We start from the raw sequence: 25,939 nt of genomic DNA, 5'->3' as shown, positions 1-25,939 counted from the left end.
CTTGGGAGACTGAGGAGTGCCCCATCAGAGCCAGGTACTGGGATTCACAGATTTTTTCAGGACATTTAAATAAGACATTGTTCACTCCTCAGCCTGGACCTGGCTGGGATGCAGTTAGTTCTCTTCACAGCAGGCCATATGGTGATCTGCTTTGGATTTGTAACTAAACTGATAACACACCAGTGTTTTGGACACTGCTGAGCAGTCCTCACAGAGCATGAAAGCCTCCTTTTCCTCACACTCTGCCTGCCCAGCAAGTAGACTGGAGGTACAGAAGACGTTAACAAGGGAACAGCTGGGACAGCTCACCCCAAATGACCAAAGGAATATGAAGGATTGTTGGGGCCTGGAGCACATTATGGACAGCAAAGTTTGCGAGAGATGGGTTTTTGAGAAATCCACCAGAGACCAACACTGAGCCCTGCGGGAGAGTGGGGTGACCATGCATCAAAGGTCCCTCCTCAAAATGGCACAGACCAGGGCCCTCTCTTCTGCATCTTTTCCATCAGCACCCTGCTCTGTTCCCCCACCCTGCACACTCACACAGCTCAGCTCTACACTGGCACTTTCCTCTCCCGGGCACTTCACAGCTCAGCCCAGTCTCTCCCCAGCTCTGCCCACCTCCCCTACCCTCTCCCAGCCCAGCAGAGCCGCCCAGTCTGTGCTGGGCCCATGGCAGTACACACTGGCGGGTGCTGCAGAGCTCGGGACAGTCAACCCACAGCCCCAGCCCCTCTGAAGGGCACAGCATGTCCTGGAGAGCAGAGAAGGGTGTTCAGAATCCCCATCAGCCCCACGGATTGTGTTGGCCTCAAGGGCATGAGGAAACAGAAGCTAGGCACTCTCTGGCTCTCCTAAATTCATATGGTGGGTGGTCCCCAACCCTGACTGAATTTGCCCTCTCCTCTGCTCCCACCAGCCCCACTTCCCAGGACAGCAGTAGAATCTTGGCCCTGGGGGTCCTCAGGCAGCTCCCACATCTCTCCAGGACCTCTTCCTGTGACTGCTGTGTTCCCAATGACGCCCATGGCACTGCAGAGTCCTCCTTCATGGGTATGCCAATTTAGTGCTTTACATTTCATGAACTTCACCTTTGACAGCGTTTCATCTTCTGAGTCTCCATCTATTCAACCAGGGCACGTGGTGAGTCCACATGCTCTTCTATCCTCACCCCTCCAAATTAAATTCCAGAGAGTTCAGTATATGCCATCAGTCCTGTCACAGAGGAGGAAACCTGAGGAGATAATGGAGAGCTCATGGACCATCTCCCCTGTCATTGGACAAGAAGAAGAGAGCTTTGGAATCCAGAACCCTTGGTCCAGTGTAAAACAAATGTAAAAGGATCTTAACCTCAAAACCATTGATAACCCAAAGAGAACAGACTCTTTAAAAGACCCATTCCTTGGATGTTTTCTTGGAAGCTACATTTAAGGAAGAGCCCAACCTTCAGGCACTGCACCCAAGAGATCCCAGTCTATTGAAGCACTGCTATCTGACAGGCCACACCTGACAGAGTGTTGTGCAAGAGTCAGATACAACAGGATCAAGCCCAAAGACAAGGAATATAAACCCAGAAAATTATCTATAAGCAGGATTGACAGAAGAGAAAACAGCAGACCTGTGGCCTGAAATGAACCCTGGGAAATGTTAGTGTTGGTGAAACAGGATCCATTGGGTGAGTTTCCTTAGAGCATCCTTGAGCTCCCGGTTCCTTATGCTGTAGATGAGGGTGTTCAATGCTTGAGGAATCATTGAGTAGAGAAGGGATACCACCACATCTAAGGATGGGGAGGACATGGAGGGGGGTTTCAGGCAAGCAAATGTGCCAGTGCTGGTAAACAGGGAGATCATGGCCAGGTGAGGGAAACACGTGGAAAAGGCTTTGTGCCGTCCCTGCTCAGAGGGGACACAAGCTCTGCTTCCCAGGAGGGTTCCCGTAGTGCAGGGGTCTGCAGATGGCAACATAGCTGTCATAGGTCATGATGGTGAGGAGAAAGTACTAAGCGGAGATCAACAAAACGATAAAAAAGACTTGTGCAGCACATCCCAAGTAGGAGATGGCCCTTCTGTCCCAGAGGGAGTTGGCCATGGCTTTGGGGAGAATGGTGGAGATGCAGCCAAGGTCAAGGAAGGAGAGGTTGAGTAGGAAGAAGTACACGGGGGTGTGGAGGTGATGGTCACAGGCTATGACAGTGATGATGAGGCTGTTGCTGAGGAGGGCAGCCAGGTAGATGGCCAGGAAGAGCCAGATGGTCAAGAGCTGCAGCTCCTGTGTGTCTGCCAATGCCAGGAGGAGGAACTGGGTGATGGAGCTGCTGTTGGACATTTGCTACCTCTGAGCACAGGGACCTGTTCTAGAGGAAAAAGACAGTGACAAAATTGGGTGAGACTTCTCAGAGCAAAGCCAGACAATTTCTAACAATATTGCTCCCCTCTCTTAATATTCCTCCCCTCCCATAACCCCCCGCCCCTGTTCCAGTTCATCTCCTTTCTCTGGTTCCTGCTGTCTTGAGTGTCTAATGATTAGCAGGACTGCGGGCTCCCAAGGAGTCAGCTCTTCCCTCCTGCAGTGGCTAGAGGGATGCTGGTTTGTGACAGCTCCAATATTCATAGAATCATAGAATCATAGAATGTTAGGGGTTGGCAGGGACCTCTGTGGGTCATCTAGTCCAACCCTCCCGCCGAAGCAGGGTCACCTACAGTAGACTGTGGAGGACCTTGTCCAGGGGGGTCTTGAATATCTCCATAGAATGAGACTCCATGGCCTCCCTGGGCAGCCTGGTCCAGTGTTCCGTCACCCTCAGAGTGAACAAGTTCTTCCTCATGTTCAGACGGAACTTCCTGTGCCTCAGTTTGTGCCCATTGCCCCTTGTCCTGTCACTGGGCACCACTAAAAACAGTCTGACCCCGTCCTGCTGTCACCCAAACTTAAAGATATTTACAGGCATTTACAAGGTCCCCTCGCAGCCTTCTCTTCTTCAGGCTGAACAAGCCCAGCTCCCTCAGCCTTTCCTCATAGGAGAGATGCTACAGTCCCCTCACCATCCTCGTAGCCATCCACTGGACTCTCTCCAGTAGCTTCTCATCTTTCTTGAAGTGGGGAGCCCAGAACTGAACAGAGTACTCCAGATGGGGCCTCACTAGGGCAGTGTAGAGGGGAAGGAGAACCTCCCTCAACCTGCTGGCCACACTCTGCTTAATGCACCCCAGGATCTCATTGGCCTTCTTGGCAGCCAGGGCACATTGCTGGCTCACGGTCAACCTATCGTCCACCAGGACACCCAGATCCCTCTCCACAGAGCTGCTCTCCAACAGGTCCACCCCGAGCCTGTACTGATGCATGGGGTTGCTCCTCCCCAGGTGCAGGACCCTGCACTTGCCCTTGTTGAAGTTCATTATGTTCCTCTCTGCCCAACTTCCCAGCCTGTCCAGGTCACGCTGAATGGCAGCACAGCCTTCTGGTGTATCTATCACTCCTCCCAGTTTGGTGTCATCAGCAAACTTGCTGAGGGTACGTTCTAACTCTTCATCCAGGTCGTTGATGAAGAAATTGAACAAGACTGGGCCCAGTACTGACCCCTGGGGGACACCACTAGTTATCAGCCTCCAACTAGACTCAGCGCCACTGATGAAAACCCTCTGAGTTCTGCCATTCAGCCAGCTCCACCAACAACTCATCCAGCCCATACTTCCTGAGCTTCCCTAGGAGGATATTATGGGAGACAGTGTCAAAAGCCTTGCTGAAGTGAAGGTAGACAACATCCACGGCTCTCCCTTCATCTACCCAGCCAGTCACACCATCGTAGAAAGCTACCAGATTGGTCAAGCATGATACCCTCTTGGTGAATCCATGCTGACTATTCCTGATAACCTTCTTTTCCTGCACTTGCTTGATGATGACCTCTAGAATGAGTTGCTCCATCATGTTTCCCAGGATGGAGGTGAGGCAGATTGGCCTGTAGTTCCTTGGGTCCTTCTTCTTGCCCTTTTTGAAGATTGGAGTGACATTGGCTTTTCTCCTGTCCTCGGGCCCCTCTCCTGTCCTCCAGGACCTCTCAAAGATGATGGAGAGTGGCTCAGCAATGACATCCGCCAGCTCCCTCAGCACTCGTGGGTGCATTCCATCGGGGCCCATGGATTTGTGGGCATCCAGATTGCTTAAGCAATCTCTCACGCAGTCCTCCTCAACCAAGGGAAGGTCATCCTCTCTGTAGGCTTCATCTCTTGCCTCCAGGGCCTGGGATTCCTGAGGGCCTGCCTTGGCACTGAAGACTGAAGCAAAGAAGGCATTCAGTAGCTCTGCCTTCTCTGCAACCTCTGTCACCAGGACACCTGAGTTCCTCCACCACTTGCATCAGAAAGTTATCATTATGCTCTGCAGGAACCTCCTGCGTTGCGCGTGCCTGGCTGTGTGGTCTTCCCAGCTGATGTCAGGGTGGTTGAAGTCCCCCAAGAGAACCAGGGCCTGTGACTGTGAGGCTGCCTGCAGCTGCTTGTAGAAGGCCTCATCAACTTCCTCCTCCTGGTCAGGTGGCCTGTAGTGCACACCCACAATAACGTTACCGATATGAGCCTGTCCCTTAATTCTAACGCATAAGCTCTCAACTCCTTCTTCATCTGTCCCCAGGCAAAGCTCAATACATTCCAGTTTCTCCCTCACATACAAAGCAACTCCACCACCTCTCCTTGTTGGCCTGTCTTCTCTAAAGAGTCCATAGCCATCCACGACAGCATGCCAGTCAGGCACGTCGTCCCAGCATTTTCCTGTGATGGCCACCAGGTCTTAGCTGTCAGCACGTATCCGTCCTGCTGTATAATGGCTTCCAGTTCCTCCTGTTTATTGCCCATGCTACGTGCGTTGGTTATGAGGAGCGGCTGAGGGAACTGAGGTTGTTTATTCTGGAGAAGAGGAAGCTGAGGGGAGACCTTATGGCTCTCCACAACTACCTGAAACGAGGTTGTAGTGAGGCTGATGTTCGTCTCTTCTCCCAAGTAACTTGCAATAGGATGAGAGGCAATGGACTTAAGTTACATCAGGGGAGGTTTAGATTGGATATTAGTCAAAAATTTCTTTACTGAAAGAGTGGTCAGGCAGTGGAACAGACTGCCCAGAGAAGTGGTGGAGTCCCCGTCCCTGGAGGTGTTCAAAAAATGTCTGGATGTGGCACTTTGTGATATGATTTAGTAGCCATGGTGGTGTTGAGTTGACAGTTGCACTTGATCTTAGAGGTCTTTTCCAGCCTTAATTATTCTGTGATACCCCTGAGTCCCATGGTGAAGAGCATGGTGATGCAGGCTGTCCCCTCTGTAGTCCACAGTGGTCCACAGTGGAGCAGATAATCATCTGCAGCCAGGGAGGACCTCACCCTGGAGCAGGAGGCTGTGACCCCGTGGAGAGCCTGTGCTGGAGCAGGCTTGTGGCAGGACCTGTGGCCTCATGGAAAGAAGAGCCCATGCCAGAGTGGATTTTCTGGCAGGACTTGTGACCCTATGGGGGGGCCCACGCTGGAGCAGCCTGTTTTTGAAGGACTGCACCCCATGGAAGGGACCCACACTGGAGCAGTTCGTGAAGAACTGCAGCCTGTGGGAAGGACCCACATTTCAGAAGTTCATGGAAGACTGTCTCCCATGAGAGGGTCCTCATGCTGGAGTAGGGAAGAGTGTGAGGAGTCCTCCCCCTGAGGAGGAAGGAGCGGCAGAGACAACATGTGCTGAACTGACTGCAACTCCACTCCCTGTTCCCCTGCACTGCTTGGGGGAAGGAAGTAGAGACCCTGGGAGTGAAGCTGAGCCCAGGTAGAAGGAAGGGGTGAGGGGAAGGTGCTTTTTAGATTGGTTCTTATTTCTCTTTACCTTACTCTGACTTGATTGGTAAGAAATGAAATAAATTTCACCAAGTAGAGTCTGTTTTGCCCATGACGGTAACTGCTGAGTGATCTGCCTGTCCTTATCTTGACCCATAAGGCCTTTTTTTACTTTTATCCCCCTGTCCAGCTGAGGAGAGGGATTGATAGTGTGGTTTGGTGGGCACCTGGTGCCCCTCCACATGCCCCCAGGAATAGCTGAAAGCATTTGTTCCCACTCAGGTTCTGTGCATGCTTGTGTCTCATATGCCAAGGCAAATAAAGACTTCTGACCTAGTCATTTGGTGTCCCTCCGTGGAGGGACAAACAACATCTCCAAACTTAGGTGAGAGTCCAGTGTTGGAAATGGTGGTTGTTATTGGCTGTTCGGTGATGATTGCTCTGGGACAGATTCGCCCAGGTGCTCAGCAAACACGGGCTGAGAACGTACCCTGTTCTGCTGGTCCTTCGTGCCTCTCCCAGGAAGCCCAGCTGTGATAGGACACAGCCATGTGCCTCCACCATGCACACTCACACACTTCATCTCTTCGCTGGTGTTTTCTCTCTGCTGCATTTTCTTGAGAAAAACATTAGAAGCAGACCTAAACCTTCAGGCACTGCCCTTAGGAGAACCCCTTTCCTGATGGAAATGCTGTTGTAAATATCAGCTCTGTCACAGAGGTGCCCATTGCTTGTTCCTGCCTCTGGCAAAGGACTGTCGTGCCGCAGGTCTATGACCAAGCTGCCAGTGCTCTCACGCCTCTCAGTAACACAAAGGCTTGGAAGGAAAGCGTGGCAGTTGAAAGAGACCACCTTGGGAAAGACCAAGTGCTGGTGCTCCCTGGCAGCATTTGCTGTGCTGGGACTCTTCTCCCCGCCACCTCTGCACGCAGGCACTGCCCCTGCAGCCCCAGAAAAGCTCTCAGACAAAAGGATCTTGGACAAATATTGACTGTGAGGTCCTGTATTTTGTTGTAAAACACAGAGCATGGCTCATCATTATGCAGTCTCTGGATGACACAAGACAGGTAGATACTAATTTAGGAATGGTATGCACAATGAAATTTCTTTATGGACAATATTGTTACAGTTTAGAAAAGCTGAAAACCAAACCAAATCAAAGAAAACCAACTACGTAAATGATATGCAGAAGAAGGTGGGCAGTTTTTTGCGTCTTAAAAGTATCCAACCATTAGTTTCCACACTGCATCCTTGAGCTCCTGGTTCCTCATGCTGTAGATGAGGGGGTTCATGACAGGAGGAACCACCGAGTACAGCACTGCCACCACCAGGTCCAGGGACGGGGAGGAGACGGAGGGAGTCTTCAGGTAGGCAAATGTACCGATACTCATAAACAGAGACACCACAGCCAGGTGAGGGAGGCATGTGGAAAAGGCTTTGCATCGTCCGTGCTGAGAGGGAATGCTCATCACGGCCTTGAAGATCTGCACATAGGATAGCACAATGAAAACAAAACACCCAAAAGATAAACAGGCACTAAGCACAAGGACCCCAAGTTCCCTGAGGTAGGATTCTGAGCAGGCAAGCTTGAGGAGCTGGGGGATTTCACAGAAGAATTGCTCCACAGAATTGCCTTGGCAGAGTGGTACTGAAAATGTACTGGCCGTGTGCAGCACAGCATCAAGAATCCCACTGCCCCAGGCAGCTGCTGCCATGTGGACACAAGCTCTGCTTCCCAGGAGGGTCCCGTAGTGCAGGGGTTTGCAGATGGCAATGTAGCGGTCATAGGCCATGACCGTAAGCAGATAAAACTCTGATGAAATGAAAAAGACAAATAGAAAGACTTGGGCAGCACACCCCCAGTAGGAGATGGCCCTGGTATTCCAGAGGGAATTGGTTATCGCATTGGGCAGAGTCGTGGAGGTGGAACCCAGGTCGATGAGGGAGAGGTTGAGGAGGAAGAAGTACATGGGGGTGTGGAGATGGTGGTCGCAGGCTATGGCAGTGATGATGAGTCCATTGCCCAGGACGGCAGCCAGGTAGATGACCAGTAAGAGCCAGAAGTGCAAGAGCTGCAGCTCCCGTGTGTCTGCGAATGCCAGGAGGAGGAACTGGGTGATGGAGCTGTCGTTGGTCATTTGCTTCCTCTATGCATGAGATCCTGTTTCTAGAGGAATAATCAGTGAAGAGTTAGGGCAGACTTCTCGGAGGAAAATCAAAGCTATTCTCCTAGAATCTCACCCTGCTTCCTACACACCCCATTCCTTTTCACAAAGCCCTTCCTTCAGCTCTGTGGCTGCAGCTCTGGTTGATGCTGGCAGAGTATACCAGGAGGAGCAGGATCTCTTCCCATGGGCTGCCAAGGAGCCAGCTCTGCTCTGCAGCGGTGGGTTCATGGGCATGGTGGCACAAGGGTTCATGGCCATTGTGGGCCAAGGTCCAGACCTGGTGTGAGACTTTGCCAGAGGAATCTGCTCTTATTGCAGAAGGGATTTTCAGCATCTGCACGGCCAGTGCTAAGGAATGGGGATGGCAGAAGGCAGTCTCAGAGGTTTTGGGTTCCTACAGCTTCCCTCATGTCACCTTAGGGGTGTGTTTTGATGTCAGAAACTCTCAGCATTCCTACTGCACTTCTGGAGAAGAGAGGGAGTCTTGTGAGGTGTAAAAATTGCTTGTGGCTTAGTGCAGAAGGAGGGCAGCTGGTCTGTCCCTCTGAGTTGTTCTGAGCTGCCCTGGGCTTATTCTTCATGAGGTGGATAATGAGCACACTCCTGTGTTATCCAGGAAAACAACCAGATGCTACAGAGAAGAGAGGGATCCAGTGCAGACTGCTAAATGTCTCACCCTTTTTCAGGGTCTCAGCACCTCACTTCTAGCCAAGGACATGGCTCATTTTACCAACCCGACAGGATTTCCTCCCCTGTAGCATCTCCGAGCTTCTCCATGGGGCTTGCACATAACAAAAGGGTGTGAGAGGACAGGTTGGCATTGTGGAGGGCAGCTCACAGCTTGGAAGGACACATCAAGGAGATAGCCAAGTGTTCTAAGGATAGCATATGGTGAAGGGAAAATTAGCTGATCCTCCAGCCCCACAGACTGCGGTGCCCACAGCCCCACAGGGGAGATGAAAGCTGGGGCATTTGTTCCCATGGAGTCACCTGCAGGAATGGAGCCAAAAGATCAGCCTGTGATGCTGCAGGTGAATCTCCAGCTCCCTAAAGAAGCTGACAGAAACAATGAAATTAGAACAGCAATAACACAGGCAAGTGGAGAAACAACCAAATATGCAGGGAGGGTCTGGCTGAGAGAAGCCAGGGCAGAAGCAACCGGGCCCTCAGCACAGCGTTACCCGTACCCAGCTGTGCACGCCGCCTCCCAGACACCAACATTGCTGGGCAGTTGAGCTCTGAGCCCCTATGACCTGCAGAAGAGAAATGGACACGTGACTGGAGAGCTGTCCCATGGCTCTGCTGGAGCTCTGCTGCAGAGGAGAGGTGGTTCATGGCTTGGAGCCCACAGCCCTGAGGGAAGAGGCTTTGGTGGCTGTGAGAGGAGGCAAGGGGGCTTGCTCAGAGGAAGGACTCTGCACCGGAGGGGATGATGCAGATTTTTCTCACATCTCCCTCCCACAACATTTCTGCTTTTCCTTTCCTGTCTTTTCCTGATCATAATCCTGCTACCTGGAGATTTTCCTCCTGGGAGGTATTTCCCTGTCCCCTGTCTTTACCTGTCAGTGCTCACATCCCACCCCCTGTGCACTCACCCTGGCCCTACAGAAACCTGCCTGTTTGCAGGGCGCTGTCTGGGAGCCCGTTCCTGTTTGCAGGTTGAAAGCAGGACAGGTGAGATTCAGCCTGATGGGTCCAGGAAAGGTGATGCTGGTGCTGTCCATAGGCAGAGGGTGCTTTAGGAGGCTCCTATCAGAGTTACTGATCACTCGCTAAGGAGTCTCAGTGACTGCTTCAAAGCTGACAGCTCCTTTTCCATTTATCCCTTTTCCACTGCCCCCCCTCCTAAAACAGGAAACTGAAAACACAAATTCAGGAAATTTTCATTAATTTTATGCAATCCGTGCCATGACCTTCTCCTTGAATGAGCCCTTCAGAAAAAGCCTGTGGGTGAACTGGAGCTGTGAGCAGCCCTGACCCATGGAGCAGTCTCCTGGTAGGAGAAAAAACCTGCCCTACCAGGGATCACTTCTTCGACCCACAGATTCTCCCCACAGCACCATGACGAGCTCCCTGGGAAGGCTGAGCACTGACCCCAGCATACAGACTCCTGTGGTAAAGGGGCCCTGCTCTGCAGGACCATCCTGGGCACCCCTGGCTGCACATCCAGCTTAACATCCTACCAGTAATCCCTGGAGAAGGGGGGCATCCAGTCAGCATGCCCTACTCCTCTGATGGCAGGGCAGGGCAAAACGTCTCAGGAACATGTCTTCCTCCTCTATGCCTTAGAAGCTGTGACAATCCTCCACAAAGATCCTGTAGGCTGTAGGATGTGCCAGCTTTTGAAGATCCCTCCAGCAGCTGCAGATTCACTGCCCTGCTTCCAGGGACTTCATTTCACAGGTTGTGAAGATTTCTCTCCCAGTGAGCTCTCAGCATCCTCCCATGCCACGCTGCCTTTAACCCCTCTCTGCCTCACTCCTCTGCCCTCGCTGCCTGCAGGCAGTGCCCTCAGCCCTACTGTGCTTTGCAGAGGAGCTACTCCTGGGCACAGCTGTCTCTTTGAAGTGTTCCCTGTTGCCATGAGCTCCCTCCATCCCAGGAGCCCAGCCCAGCTCAGCAGCAGAGGACCAGCTCAAGGTGGCTCTTTCTCTGCCCACTCTGGGCTCCCTTGTGGTGTCTCTGGGTCTCCAGAGATACTGCTGTGAAACAGGCTGAAGTCATCACTGACATCACTCTCCCTCCCTCTGCTGGGGAGAACAACTTCTTTCTAGCAATGTCACTTCTCCTTATCACATTTAAGACAACTGAACCTGCAATTATTTCTGTGTCCAGCACTGTTGATGGATGTAATCAGCCTGAGTCCTGTGGCACAGGGAGAGGTCTGTCCCATCTTTATCCAGTAGATGTAGGCAGTGCTTCTCCCACATCCTTTAGTTATGTCTTTGACGATACATTCAAAGAACAGATCAATAATTATCCCAGGCTTTTCCATAGCCAAGCACATTTTCAGAAACACCTTGTCCTTCCTGGTGATCAGCTTCACCTGCACCATAGGCCCCCCAAGGCTGCAGGGACACCAGAGACAGCAAAAGCCTCTCCTGGCAGGGATGCAGAGTCCAGCCCTGCATCTCTCTGCTCCTGAGGGATCATCAGGTTTTTCTCTCGTTAGGGAGTCCTCATTTCCTCTTTACGTCGCCATCTGACCTCCACACCAGCATGCACTAAAGCAAAGCTTTGCTTGCATGGGACCTTGGGCACTTGGGAACACCTTTCATTGTTTCATGTCTGAGCCTGCTCCTGGTGCCATGGCTGAAGTCCAGCACACCTCTGCTCTGACATAAAGAACCTATAATAGGGTGAGGGAGGGTCCTAATTCTTATTTAGCCAGCCTGAGGAAGTCTTGCGATCAAAGGCCTCACATCTTACTGGGGACTTTAATGACCCTGTGTATTGGGTTTCCATGGCAAGGCTTTGGTAGTGGTGAGGGGAGCTGCAGAGGTGGTTTAGGTGAGAAGAGAGCAACAGCTGCTTGTTGGACATAGCAGGTTTCTGTTGCCTCCAAAATGCACCAGCCACTGCCCAAACCTGAGCCAGTAAGCAAATGTAGTGGCCCTTCTCTGATAGCCTACTGGAGAAAGGACAAAAGAGAGTGGGCAGCAGCTGTAAAAGAGAAGAATGAGAGAAACAACCCTGCAGACACCAAGGTGAGCAAAGAAGGAGGGGGAGTGAGAGAGAGGTTTGGTAGGGAGCTGGCAGCCAAGAGTCAGCTGACTCCCATGACATTCACAGGACAGCAGAGTGCAAATGCTCCTTTATGTGTCTGGAGGCTCTTTGCATCAGCTTTTTAGCACACATGGACCAACAAACGGGATGTTCACCGGGATCTGAAAACCTGTGTCATCCTGGTCAGCCTTGGCTCCACTAGCAAAGCCATAGTGGAGTCTCAGCTCCCAAAGGGAGTGCAGAAGGAGAGCAGCAGAGTGCATATGCCAGGTCTCAGAGTGGCAGACTTTGGCCAAGACCGGGAACTTCCAATGGGCAGTGTCACTGAAGGGCAGCAGAATTCAGTGCAACTGCTTTCAAGGACAACATTCTCTAAACCCATAAAGGGTACAAGCTGATACTCCAGCAACCAAGGGGACCTCTCAGGACACCAGCTACGCTAAACAGGCAACATGTCAGGAAGCTCCATGGAAAAAGGGAAGCAGAGAGGGTGTGGACAGAGGATCTCACTTCCAAGGAGGAATGTAGACATAAGGAGGGTTTTAGGAAAGCAAAAGCTCCCCAGGAGTTAACATTTGCAAGGGAGTCCAAGGGCATCAAAGTGATGAAGAGCAGGTGTAGATCTGTCTGAGGAACTCTTTGTCCTCTTTGACTCTGTCTTCACCCACAAGTTCTCCCAACCCTTGGTGCCCTGAAGCCGGATTCTGGAGGAGAACAACCAGCAGTGGCTGTGGATCACTCCAGGGGCTATTGAGCAAGGTTTTTTTGGATTGCTGGGTACCAAAATCAAATCAGGTTGGATCGCCCCTGCACTTGTCCTGTTCATTGTGAGATTCAGCCTAGACTTCTTCACCTGGCTTCTTCTGTAATATTATTACTGTACAGCTATGACAGCATAAAGCTACAGTACCATACCCTTATGTCATACTGCAACAGCGATCATACGTGAGTTGCAAGGAAAAAAAAATCACAAACTACAATTCTTCTAGGAAAAATGCCACTCCAGTTTCCAGCGGGCAGCCATCCAGACAAGGTAGACAGTTAGATCGTGCTTCCAGTTCGTTTGAAGGGACTTCTAAGTCATTTTTACAGGAGGTGTGCAGAAACTTCTCTTGCCAGGATTAGAGGGGCCCTGCCTCAAGCCAGGTGGAGGAAAGCGACAACCGCATTTATTGGATGGTGTGGATTTGGTGGCCTGGCACATCAGATCCACAAGAGTAGAAAGCTCTAGTGGACACTGGTGCACAGTGTATTTTAATGCCATCAGATTTCCAAGGGTCAGAGTCCATTTGCATTTCTGGAGTGACAGGGGGGTCCCAAGAGCTGAGTGTACTGGAGGCTGAAGTGAGCCTCACTGGGCAGGAGTGGTAGAAGCACCCCATCGTAACTGGCCCCGAGGCTCCGTGCATCCTTGGGATAGACTATCTTAGGAGAGGGTATTTCAAGGACCCAAGTGGTTATCGCTGGGCTTTTGGCATAGCTGCTTTGGAGACGGAAGAAATTCAACAGCTGTCCATTTTGCCTGGTCTCTCGGAGGGTCCTTCCGTTGTGGGGTTGCTGAGGGTTGAAGAACAACAGGTGCCAATCACTACAACAACAGTGCACCGGCGAAAATACCACACCAACCAAGACTCCCTTAAACCCATTCATCAGCTGATCCGCCAGCTGGAGAGTCAAGGAGTGATCAGCAAAACTCACTCACGCTTTAATAGTCCCATAAGGCCAGTGAGAAAATCTCCTGGAGAGTGGAGGCTGACAATAGACTACCGTGGCCTGAATGAAGTCACAGCACTGCTGAGTGCTGCCGTGCCAGACATGCTAGAACTTCAATATCAGCTGGAGTCAAAGGCAGCCAAGTGGTACGCTACAATTGACATCGCTAATGCATTCTTCTCCATCCCTTTGGCAGCAGAGTGCAGGCCACAGTTTGCTTTCCCTTGGAGGGGTGTTCAGGACACCTGGAATCAGCTGCCCTGACATTGACTAATCCAGACTGTGTTGGAAAGGAGTGAAGCTCTAGAACATCTGCTGTACGTCAATGACATCAGCATATGGGGCAATACAGCAGAAGAATTTTTTGAGAAAGGAGAGAAAATAATACAAATCCTTCTGAAAGCCAGTTGTGCCATAAATGGAAGCAAAGTCAAGGGACCTGCTCAAGACATCCTATTTTTGGGATTAAAGTTGCAAGAAGGGCATCTTCAGATAAGAAAGGACGTGATCAACAAGAGCTAGGCCACAAACCCCAGGTGAGCACAGTGTTTTGGTTTCGGCTGCCGCCGGCAACAAAAGTGCCACGCCGCCGCCCCTCCCCCCGCTGCGGTGCGGAGGAGAATGAAAAGAAAGAGGCAGAAACTGGTGGGTCGGGATGAGGGCAGTTTAACAGAACAGCAAACAGAGGGAAACAGGAACAACAACGATACAAATAAGGAGAAAACACAACAACGAACTGCACGACCCAGGCAGCTGCTCTCCCGCACAGCACCGGCGCCGCGTCCCCCCAAGCCATGAGTGAGTTCCCGCCACGCCGCCCCCCCCCACCGGAACCCAGCGTGACGTCACATGGTATGGAATACCGGGCTCTGTTTGGCCAGGTGGGGTCAGGCCCCACCCCCCAGCTGTGCCCCTTCCTGGAGTCCGGTGAAAATTAACCCTGTCCTGGCCAAACCCAGGACACACAGGGAGAAAGCTTTAGAGAGCCCTAACCTCTCCAGAGACACACTACAATAGGAAAAGGCACCCAGTCTCCATAGGGTTTGCGTATCTTTCCCATTGGGGTGGCTAGAGTTTGCATGCAGCTCTGGATCCTTGTCATCACTGCTCCCTCCCAAAATCTGTCCTTGAATTTCACATCTTTCATCTCGAGATCTGTGTGCTGTGATTGAGAGGAACTGGGGCAGAGCACGATGGAACAGTCGTACTGTCTTGGAGGGTTCAATCCCTCTTCTTGAGTGTCCCTATCACTTTGACAGTGAAGGAGGCTTTTTCTCCACCTTGCAACAGTCTCAGCCCCACTTGAAGAGAAACTCTCAGTGAGTTTATGTCCACTCCAAAATTGGGCAGAGGGATTGGGAGGCAGGGCAGGGAGAGGCTAGTCTTGTGGAAGGATGGGTGATTTGACATTTTCCACACAGGATATTTCCATAAATAGGGGAATGGCTGAAGAAGTCTGGATTGAATTCTGCCTTGAATATAGATGATCTCTTCTGCCACTGTTTATGCAGGAGAGGATACAAGTTTAGCGGCTCAGCTGCACTGGAGTCAGCTGATGTGGCTGAGCCCAGGCATGACAAGACCACTGACCAGCCCCCACTATGAAATCCCTCCCATGACCAAGTCCAGGGCCTGCAGTCCTTCAGGGATGTCCCTGACTTGCTCTGGGTCTCCCACAGGCCACAGCTCCTCACAGGTTCAGCCGCTGGCTGCTCTGTCTTTCCAGAGCACATCTCCATCTACTTGTGTCCACAGCAACTTCTCCACACCCTCTTTGGAAACATCTCTTCCATAGACCCACAGAGCCAATGCAGTGGTCTTCATCCAATTTCCCTTTCAACCTTCCCTTGACTAGGATGCCTGCAGCATGCAGTCTGCATATGGCTTGTAATGATGAGATTAAGACACTCAGACCAGGTCTTGGTGATTTTGCTCATGAAGATTCCTTTTGATTTTAAAGGAAAAGACAATCAGCAAGCAAGTTGTTGTTGGGGTTTAAAATGGGAAAACATAGGGAAAGGATATAAAAGGGTCTGGTTGAATTTTTGCCAGGTTTCTCTTGAGTACGCTGCCCTGCACTGACTTCTCCCTTCATAGTGGACATGTGCGAATGGTAGTGAACTTCAAGCTGATGAGCAGGACACAGGGTGTGTATAGCACCAACTGCAGCAGGGCTGCTAATATCAGCATCTGGGTGCTAGCAATGGGGATACCACGGGACTCTGGGTCCAGGTACTTGACTGAATGAATATCTGCAGAGGAGCTGGGTCTACCCTTGAGAGGTTTCCCAGCTGGATAAGGCTCTCTAGTTTCCCTCCTGCCTGCCAGGAGCACATCCACACTGTGAGAGCTGAGGAGCTCGTGGACAAAAAGTGCAGGGCAAGTTGGCAAAAGCTGGATTGAGAACTGGCTGAATGGCAGAACTCAGAGGGTTGTCATCAGCGGCGCTGAGTCTAGTTGGAGGCCGGTAACAAGTGGTGTCCCTCAGGGGTCAGTACTGGGCCCAGTTTTATTTAACTTCTTTATCAACTACCTGGATGAAGAGTTAGAATGTACCCTCAACAAGTTTGCTGACGACACCAAACTGGGAGGTGTGGTAGATACACCAGCAGTCTGTGCTGCCGTTCAGCGAGACCTAGATAGGCTGGAAAGTTGGGCAGAGAGGAACCTAATGAGGTTCAACAAGGGCAAATGCAGGGTCCTGCACCTGGGGAGGAACAACCTCATGCACCAGTACAGGCTTGGGGTGCACCTGCTGGAGCGCAGTTCTGCGGAGACGGACGTGAGTGTCCTGGTGGACGACAGGTTAACCATGAGCCAGCAGTGTGCCCTGGCTGCCAAGAAGGCCAATGGCATCCTGGGATGCATTAAAAAGAGTGTGGCCAGCAAGTCGAGGGAGGATCTCCTTCCCCTCTACAGTGCCCTGGTGAGGCCTCATCTGGAGTACGGTGTGCAGTTCTGGGCTCCCCAATTCAAGAAAGATGAGGAACTACTGGAGAGAGTCCAGCAGAGGACTACAAAGACGATGAGGGGACTGGAACATCTCTCCTGCAAGGAGAGGCTGAGGGAGCTGGGCTTGTTCAGCCTGAAGAAGAGAAGGCTGAAAGGGGACCTAATAAATGCTTATAAATATCTGGAAGGTGAGTGTCAGGAGGATGGGGACAAACTCTTTTCAGTGGTGCCCAGTGACAGGACTAGGGGCAATGGGCACCAACTAAAGCAGAGGAAGTTCCGTCTGAACATGAGGAAGAACTTCTTCCCTCTGAGGGTGACAGAGCACTGGAACAGGCTGCCCAGGGAGGCTGTGGAGTCTCCTTCTCTGGAGATATTCAAGACCCACCTGGACGTGGTCCTGTGCAGCCTGCTGTAGGTGACCCTGTTTGGGCAGGGGGGTTGGACTAGATGTCCCACAGAGGTCCCTTCCAACCCCTACCATTCTGTGATTCTGTGATTCTGTGGTCCAATGCACTATTAAGAGTTGACCTTATCCAAGGGACCCGTGACTTAATCTCCATCCATTGCTGGGTTTCGCTTAGAGTTCTTCCTCTTAGGCACCTGGAATGGGGAGATCTTGCTGAAGAAGACTGAGGCAAAGAGGACACATACAATCTCAGACATATCTACCTCCGCTCTTGCTGAATTCAGCAGTGGCCACACACCATCTTTGTTTCTGCTTTAACTGTGCTAAAGGAGTACCAGCCCGTTGCTGTGGCCTTGAACTCCCTTGCAAGTGTCAACTCCAGCGGAGCGCTGGCTTTTCTAAACCCAAGCACATTTCTGAATTCCTCCTCTGTTTCCACCCTTGCATCCAACTCTTGTATCCTTCTTTTTTTACATAGAGCTCCCACATGAGTTTCCCGTTTCCCCAAGTTTCTCTCCCAATAGCTCTGCTTGTTTTCCTGACTATTGACATGCACAGCCTCCTGCTTGAAAGACACCATCTTCAAAGGCCAGATGTCTTGAGCTGTGCTGCCTTTGTGTACTGCTCGCGTGGGCTCCCTCATTAAAAGTTGCAGGACTAGGCCAAAGTCTGCTTATCTTCATATCGGGCAGTGATATTCTGAGCATAGTGATGCTCACATTGTTATGACACAGGGCAGAAATGCTTCTGTCCTTCTGACATTGTTTAATTTTAGGCTTGACTACTTTGTATAATCAATGCATGCCTTACTAACTATTGTGTCCTTGAAGAGGAGCTAACAGACTGATAAAAGGGGAACATCCAGCCCAGAAGGCACTGAAAGCTGGACGATTGCCAAAGAAGCATGAAGTTAACAAAGACTGAGGAAAACTAGGAAAAAGGTAAAGGCGGCAGGGGGAGATTGCAACCACCGACTCAATTCAGAACCAAAAAGTCTGCACCTCCCCAGCTTGCGAGTATGCATAGTTAAGCAAGGAAGGAGTAAACTTCTATGACAAGCGTGTAACGTGGTGAACCAGTCAGAATGCAATGAGTAATTGCTTTGTTTTGGTAAGAGTATATAGAACTTGTGACTCTGCTAAACATTGTGCTAGCTTTGTGGAATTATCACCTAGCACCAACATCTACACAAATCTGCAAGAAAGACAACACCTCTGCTCTGTGTGTGTATTGGCGTACTGTGCACTGGGTAAATGACCACACTTTTGGGAGAACAATTTGAGGTCTAACATCTACTCTCTTTTATTGTCATTCCCCTTGGGAGGTGAGACTCCATTATTTCATGGTCATGGCAGTCAAGGCTGACACAGGTTTTAACCTCCATGATTAACTCTCCCTTCTTTGTGAGTTGTAGATGCATATCAACATCACCATTGTTGATCAATCTCACAGCTGAGCTGTAAAGACCAGTGTCCCAAGCTGGGTCTTGACCAAGACCCTCCAGAGACCTCCAGGACAATTTTCATGCTGTTGCGGTCCCCTTCCAGGAAATGCCAAGGTGATTAAAGTCAGCAAAGGGACATTAATTCATTCTTTATCTCCCACCACAATGTCACCTTTACCAGTTTCTCCTCTGAACCTGATCCATAAGGGCTTACCCAAATAGTTCATCCCATAGAGAAGCTCCACACATCTAAGCAGCTCCTTCACACTGAGGACACCTCCCTCCTGATCTTTCTGGCCTGTCTCTCCTTCTCATCTGTATCCACCCATCACAGCACCCCAATCATGTCAGCTGTCTCAGCATGCCTCAGTCGTTCTTCACTCCAGGTGGGATGAAGAGATAGCTTGGGGCCTCCAGCTCCTCCTCCCTGTGCCCCAGGCTGAGGCCACTGGTGCATGTCTGGGCTGCAGCACCTCAGCTGTGGCCTATCGGGGCGGAGAGCAGACTTACAGAAAGAAACCTGTTACCAAGCGCCCAAGGCCTTGTGTGTGCAAAGGCTTTGCTTCAGAGCTGAGACATGCTGGAGGGGACGACAGGTGGCAATGTAAAGGAGAAATGAGGTGCCCACAAAGAGAGCAAACCCTGCTTTGGGCAAGGCCAGGAGAGGGGTATGCTGTCTGCTATGTCTCTGCAGCCCTGGGGGCCTGTGGTGGAGGTGAAGCTGATGTCAGGAAGGAAGAGATGATGTTGAAAATGTCCTTGGGTGTGGACATCCTGTGATCCAGGCACACCATGAAAATCATAGAATCATAGGTTGTAATAGACCTCTAAGATCATCAGGTCCAACCATCAACCCAACACCACCATGCCTACTAAACCATGTCCCAAAGTGCAATATTCACATATTTTTTGAACATGTCCAGGGATGGTGACTCAATCACCTCTCTGTGCAGCCTATTCCAACGCCTGACCACTCTTTCAGGAAAGAAACTTTTCCTAATATCTAACCTAAACCTCCCCTGATGCAACTTGAGACCATTGCCTCTCATCCTGTAACTAGGTACCTGGGAGAAGAGACCAACACCCACCTCACTACAACCGCCTTTCAGGTAGTTGTAGAGAGCAAGAAGGTCGCCCCTCAGCCTCCTCTTCTCCAGACTAAACAGGCCCAGCTCCCTCAGTCGCTCCTCGTAAGACTTCTTCTCTAGACCCCTCACCAGCCTTGTTGCTCTTCTCTGGACACGCTCCAGCACCTCAATGTCCTTCTTGTAGTGAGGGGCCCAAAACTGAACACAGCACTCGAGGTGCAGCCTCACCAGTGCCGAGCAGAGGGCCACGATCCCCTCCCTACTCCTGCTGGCCACACTATTCCTGACACAAGCCAGGATGCCATTGGCCTTCTTGGCCACCTGGGCACACTGCTGGCTCGTAGTCAGCCAACTGCCGACCAACACCCCAAGGTCCTTTTCCACTGGGCAGCTCTCCAGCCACTCCTCCCCAAGCCTGTAGCGTTGCATGGGGTTGTTGTGACCCAAGTGCAGGACGCGGCACTTGGTCTTGTTGAACCTCATACAGTTGGCCTCAACCCATGATCCAGCCTGTCCACATGCCTCTGCATATCTTTCCTACCCTTGAGCAGATCGACACTCCCACCCAGCTTGGTGTCATCTGCAATCTTACTGAGGGAGAGCTCTGTCTTCTCATCCAGATCATTGATAATGATGTTAAACAAGGCTGGACCCAAAACTGAGCCCTGGGGGACACCACTTGTGACTGACCACCACCTGGATTTGGCACTATTCACCAACACTCTCTGCACTCAGCCATTCATCCAGTTCTTTATCCAGCAGAGAGTACACCCATCCAAACCATGGGCAGCTAGTTTCTCCAGGAGGATGCTGTGGGGAACAGTGTCAAAGACCTTACGAAAGTCCAGGCAAATAATATCCACAGCCTTTCCCTTGTCCACTAGGCGGGTCACCTGGTCATAGAAGGAGATCAAGTTGGTGAAGCAGAACCTGCCTTTCAGGTATCCATGCTGGCTGGGGCTGATCCCATGGTTGTCCCTCACATGTCCTGTGAGCGCACTCACAATGAATCACTCCATAATTTTGCCCAGCACTGAGGTCAGGCTGACAAGCCTGTAGCTCCCAGGATCATTCCTTCCAGCCCTTCTTGTAGATGAGTGTTACAATGGCGATCCTCCAGTCCTCTGGGACTTCCCCTGTCAGCTAGGACATCACTACCAGCCTGATCCATGACTGTACCATCAAAGGGATGGTTAAATGATGGGTGAGAGAAGATCCAGCAGAGTTTGAGAGGGAATGCCCTCAAGTGGAGACCCTGCTGTGACGTGCTTGGTGTTCATGCACTGCCATGCATCCACTGGGTAGAGAAGGGACAGACCTTGCATCACTGCAGTGGTGGGACTCAGTGACTGCACAAAGGCACGAAATCTGTGTGAGATGCCCTGGGTGGTGCCTGTCACACAATGACTCTGAAAGAGGATGGGGTTCCTGCATGGGACTTGTACTGTCCATGTCAGATGCATGCAGTTGTCCTGGAGAGCCCTGGCACATTCCACAGTCATAGGTGTCTGTAAATGTGAAATAAATGAAGATTCAGCTGCCCTGAATGAGGTTAGGCAATGAAGGGATGCATATGAGACAAACCCCATCATACTGTTAAGGCCACGTGGACAAAACAGCTGACGGAGAACAGAAAGGGAGAGACTTTGTTCTCCCTGTGCCACAGGACTCCATTTGGTCAGGATGATTACATCCATCAGCAGCCCTGGACATAAGGAACATTTAAAGGTTGATTTGTCTTCAAGGTGGGCACTTTCTGTCATTGAAGTTGGCCAAAAGGTTTTCCCACCAGCCTCCAGGAAGGTGCCCTCAGACGCTGCCCTGTCTCTTTAAACTGCTCCATCAGAGCTTGTAGTTACCAGCAAGCATCTTGGTCATCTCTGGAACTAAACCTGTCACCAAGTGTCTGCGTCTGAACATCTTCCTCCTGCTCTCCACCTCCATTAATTACCAAGGGAGCTGAGAAAAGGATCTGCCATGCAGGAGGCTGTTTTGTGCCAATCTCATTTGAGGCAAGAGGAGTCCCACCTCCTGTGGGTTTTGTGGTGAGCATGAGAGAGACCTGAGTCCTCAGGACTTCAAACTCAGGATGAGATGCCTCCAATGACTAGGCTCAATCCCTTCCCTCAGCAGGGGCAAATGAGATTCCTTCCTGTCACTTTCTGGTTGTCCTGTCTTGTGATGGGGCAAGGAAAGGTGATTTTTGTTTCTAACTCTTTCTCTGAGAGGAGAATTGACGCTGTTGAAACTGAGTGTCTCTCCCCAGCTGAGGGAGGCAACAGGACTGATTACTTCAGCCTGTTTCACAGCAAGTTGTCCTGGAGACCAAAAGACACCTCGAGGGAGCCCAGAGTGGGTAAGGATATTGCTGCCTTGTGCTGGTCCTGTGCTGCTGATCTGGGCTGGGCTCCTGGGATGGAGGGAACTCCTGGCAAGTGGGCAGCACTTGCAGAGAAACAGCTGTGCCCAGGAGCAGCTCCTCTGCAAAGCCCAGCAGGGCTGAGGGCACTGCCTGCAGGCAGCGAGGGGAGAGGTGCGAGGTGGACATAGGTTAAAGGCAGTGCGGGGTGGGAAGACGCTGAGAGCTCACTGAGGGAGAAATTTTCACAACCCATGAAATGGTAAGTCCCTGGAAGCAGGGCAGTGAATCTGCTGCTGCTGGAGGGATCTCCAAAAGCTGGCACATCCTACAGCCTACAGGATCTTTGTGGAGGATTGTCACAGCTTCTCAAGCCTAGAGGGGGAAGACACCTTCCAGAGAAGTTTTTCCCTGCCCTGCCATCAGAGGAGCAGGGCATGCTGACTGCCTTCTCCGGAGATTACTGGTAGGATGTTACGCCAGGTGTGTAGCCAAGTGTGCCCAGGACGGTCCTCCAGAGCAGGGTCCCTTTACTGCAGAAGTCTGTATGCTGGGGTCAGTGCTCAGCCTGCCCGGGGAGCTCCAGATCGTGCTGTGGGGAGAATCTGTGGGTGGAAGAAGGGACCCCCAGTAGGGCAGTGTTTTTCTCCTACCAGGAGACTGCTGCATGGGTCAGCTGCTCACAGCTCCAGTTCACCCCCAGAATATTTCCTAAGGCTGACTCAAGAAGAAGGTCATAGAATCACAGAATCACAGAATAGTAGGGGTTGGAAGGGACCTCTGTGGGTCATCTAGTCCAACCCCCCCGCCGAAGCAGGGTCACCTACAGCAGGCTGCACAGGACCTTGTCCAGGCGGGTCTTGAATATCTCCAGAGAAGGAGACTCCACAACCTCCCTGGGCAGCCTGTTCCAGTGCTCCGTCACCCTCAGAGGGAAGAAGTTCCTCCTCATGTTCAGACGGAACTTCCTGTGCCTCAGTTTGTGCCCATTGCCCCTTGTCCTGTCACTGGGCACCACTGAAAAGAGCTTGGCCCCATCCTCCTGACACCCACCCTTCAGATATTTGTAGGCATTTATAAGGTCCCCTCGCAGCCTTCTCTTCTTCAGGCTGAACAAGCCCAGTTCCCTCAACCTCTCCTCGTAGGGGAGATGCTCCATGCGCAGGATTACTGTAAAGATAACAAAAACTTCCTCAATTTGTGTTATCAGTTTCCCTTTTGGAAGAGGGAGGGCGGTGTAAAAGGGATAAATGGAACAGGAGCTTTCAGCCTTGAAGCAGTCACTGAGATTCCTGAGCCAGTGATCAGTAACTCTGATAGGAGCCTCCTAAAGCACCCTCAGCCATTCCTCTGCCTATGGACAGCACCAGCATCACCTTTCCTGGACCTACCAGGCTTAGCCTGACCTTTCATTTTCCACCTGCAAACAGGAACACACACCCAGGCAGTGCCCTGCAAACAGGCAGGTTTCTGTAGGGCCAGGGTGAGTGCACAGGGGTTGGGATGGGGTCTGTGAGTGCTGTAATGGAAAAGACATGGGAGAGTGAAACATCTTTCAGGAGGAAAATTTCCAGGCAGCAGATATATCATCAGGGAAGGAGCAGAACAGAAAACCAGATATGATGGGAGGGAGAAATCATAAAACTCTGCATCATCCCCTCCAGTGCAGAGCCCTTCCTCTGAGTAAGCCCCCTTGCCTTCTCTCCCACCCAGCACAGCCTCTGCCCTCAGGGCTGAGGTCTCCAAACCATGAACCACCTCCTCTGCAGCAGAGCTCCAGCAGAGCCAGGGGGCAGCTCTCCAGCCACATCTCCATTTCTCTGCTGCAGATGACAGGGGCTCAGAGCTCAACTGCCCGGCAATGTTGGTGTCTGGGAGGGGACGTGCCCAGCTGGGTATGGGTAACGCTGTGCTGAGGGCGTGGCTGCCTCTGCCCTGGCTTTTCTCAGACACCCTATTGCTGGATATTTGCTTGTTTCTCCTCTTGTCTGTGTTATTCCTATTGTTGTTTCATTGTTGTCGTCAGCTTCGTTAGGGAGCTGGAGTTTCAGCTGTAGGGTCACAGACTGATCTTGTGGGTCCTTTCCTGCAGGCGTGTCCGTGGGAACAAGTGCCCCAACTTTCATCTCCCCTGTGGGGCTGTGGTCAATGCAGTCTGTGGGGCTGGAGGATCAGCTGCTTTTCACTTCATCAGATGCTATTGTTAGGACACTTGGCTGTCTCCTTGAGGTGTACTTCCAAGCTCTGAGCTGCCCTCTACAAAGTGAACTTCTCTCCTCACAACCTTTTATTATCTAAAAGCCCCACGGAGAAGCACAGAGATGCTACAATGGAGGAAATGCTGTTGGGTTGGTGAAAGGAGCCATGAGTGTCCTTGGCTAGAAGTGAGGTGCTGAGACCTTTAGAAAGAGTGAGACATTTAGCAGTCTGCACTGAATCCCTCTGTTTTCAGTAACGTCTGGTTATTTTTCAGGGTAATGCAGCAGTGTGATCACCTTCCATCTCACAAAGAACAAGCCCAGGGCAGGTCAGAAGAAGTCAGAGGGACAGACCAGCTGCCCTCACTCTGCATTAAGCCAGAAGCAATTTCATATGCCTCACCAGTGTCCCTCTCTTCTCCCTGAGTGCAGCAGAAATGCTGAAGGTGTCTGAACTCCAAGAAAACTCCCCAGGTAAGCTGGGGGAGCTTTATGAACCCCAAACTTCTCCAACTTTTCTCTGTTATTGCCGTTCCTAGCACTGAGAGTGCAGAGGCTGACAAGGTGATTTTCTGTGAGGAGCGGTTTCATCTGACCAAGTCAGACACCAGGATAGACCCCTGACACCACTACTCCCATGAGCTCCTTGCTGCATAGCAGGGCAGACTCCTCAAAAGGCGGAGGACAGAGGTCCTGCTCCTTACAGTACCTTCAGCCAGCACCAACCAGACCTCGAACAAGGAAGCTGAAGGAAGTTCTCATTGAAAATGAATGGAAAATGCTCAGAAGTTCAGCAGTATTAAAGTTCTAGGAGTATGGCTTTGCATTTCCAATGACAATTCTCCTCTAACACTTTATTGATTCTTCCTCTAATGACAGGATCCCATGCCCAAAGGAAACACCTGTCCAACAGCAGCTCCATCACCCAGTTCCTCCTCCTGGCATTCGCAGACACACTGGAGCTGCAGCTCTTGCACTTCTGGCTCTTCCTGGGCATCTACCTGGCTGCCCTCCTTGGAAAGACCCTCATCATCACCTCTGTAGCCTGTGACAACCACCTCCAAACTCCCATGTACTTTTTCCTCCTCAACCTCTCCCTCCTTGACCTGGCATCCATCTCTATGACTGTCCCCAAAGCCATGGCCAATTTGCTCTGGGACACCAGGACCATCTCCTATGCAGGATGTGCTGCCCAGCTCTTTTTGGTTTCCTTCTTAGTAGTAGCAGAGCATTGTCTTCTGACCATCATGGCCTATGACCGATACATTGCCATCTGCAAACCCCTGCACTACAGGACCCTCCTGGGCAGCAGAGCTTGTGTCCACATGGCAGTAGCTGCCTGGAGCAGTGGCTTTCTCAATTCTCTGCTGCACACTGTCAATACATTTTCAATTCCTCTCTGCCACGGCAATGCTGTGGATCAGTTCTTCTGTGAAATCCCCCAGATCCTCAAGCTCTCCTGCTCACACTCCTACCTCAGAGAAGTTGGGCTTCTTGGGTTTAGTGTTTCTTTATCTTTTGGGTGTTTTGTTTTCATTGTGCTGTCCTATGTGCAGATCTTCAGGGCCGTGCTGAGGATCCCCTCTGCACAGGGACGGTACAAAGCCTTTTCCAAGTGCCTCCCTCACCTGGCTGTGGTCTCCCTGTTTTTCAGCACTGCAGTGTTTGCCTACCTGAAGCCTCCCTCCATCTCTTCCCCATTGCTTGATCTGGTGATTACAGTGCTGTACTCAGTGGTTCCTCCAGCAATGAACCCCTTCGTTTACAGCATGAGGAACCAGGAGCTCAAAGACGCCCTGAAGAAGCAAATTCAATCTGTAGTATTTCAACAGCAATAAGGTGCCACATCTCTTCACAAGTGGTTTCCAACATATCTAGGGAACCTCCTGTGCTTTGGACATTTTACCTGTGACAATTCTGCTTCTCAAGAACCGTGAACCCAGCTTGTCTGACAGAGTTACCTTTGCATATGTGTCTGGCACAGTGGAAAAGGTGCCCTCCCATGCCATGTCTCTGTAATAAACCAGGATTTTCTAAATGCCAGTGTCTCCAGGCTTTGCTCTCTTCCCAAAGCTGAG

The 25,939-nt window shown here is 51.3% G+C and overlaps 2 protein-coding genes across 2 annotated transcripts; one reads left to right on the top strand and one right to left on the bottom strand.

The window, feature by feature from the left end:
• Positions 1–7,018: 7,018 nt before the first annotated feature.
• Positions 7,019–7,942, bottom strand: LOC142359750 (olfactory receptor 14J1-like). Its single transcript, XM_075412169.1, has one exon. It carries the CDS (start codon positions 7,940–7,942, stop codon positions 7,019–7,021), a length of 924 nt encoding a protein of 307 aa, XP_075268284.1.
• A 10,635-nt stretch (positions 7,943–18,577) lies between these two features.
• LOC142359754 (olfactory receptor 14C36-like) lies at positions 18,578–25,699 on the top strand. Its single transcript, XM_075412172.1, has 2 exons — positions 18,578–18,602; positions 24,741–25,699. Exons 1-2 carry the CDS (start codon positions 18,578–18,580, stop codon positions 25,697–25,699), a joined length of 984 nt encoding a protein of 327 aa, XP_075268287.1.
• Positions 25,700–25,939: the final 240 nt, after the last annotated feature.

This window comes from Opisthocomus hoazin, unplaced genomic scaffold (assembly GCF_030867145.1).
Source record: "Opisthocomus hoazin isolate bOpiHoa1 unplaced genomic scaffold, bOpiHoa1.hap1 HAP1_SCAFFOLD_100, whole genome shotgun sequence".
Taxonomy (NCBI): Eukaryota; Metazoa; Chordata; class Aves; order Opisthocomiformes; family Opisthocomidae; genus Opisthocomus; species Opisthocomus hoazin.
The sequence above is the reverse complement of the archived record's forward strand: the minus strand, read 5'-3'. Positions and strand labels throughout refer to the sequence as shown.

Coding starts and splice junctions, on each gene's coding strand:
- LOC142359750 (XM_075412169.1), bottom strand. CDS start 7,942: ATGACCAACGACAGCTCCATCACCCAGTTCCTCCTCCTGGCATTCGCA.
- LOC142359754 (XM_075412172.1), top strand. CDS start 18,578: ATGCCTCAGTCGTTCTTCACTCCAG. Junction 18,603..24,740: donor TCAGTCGTTCTTCACTCCAG/GTGGGATGAAGA, acceptor CTCTAATGACAG/GATCCCATGCCCAAAGGAAA.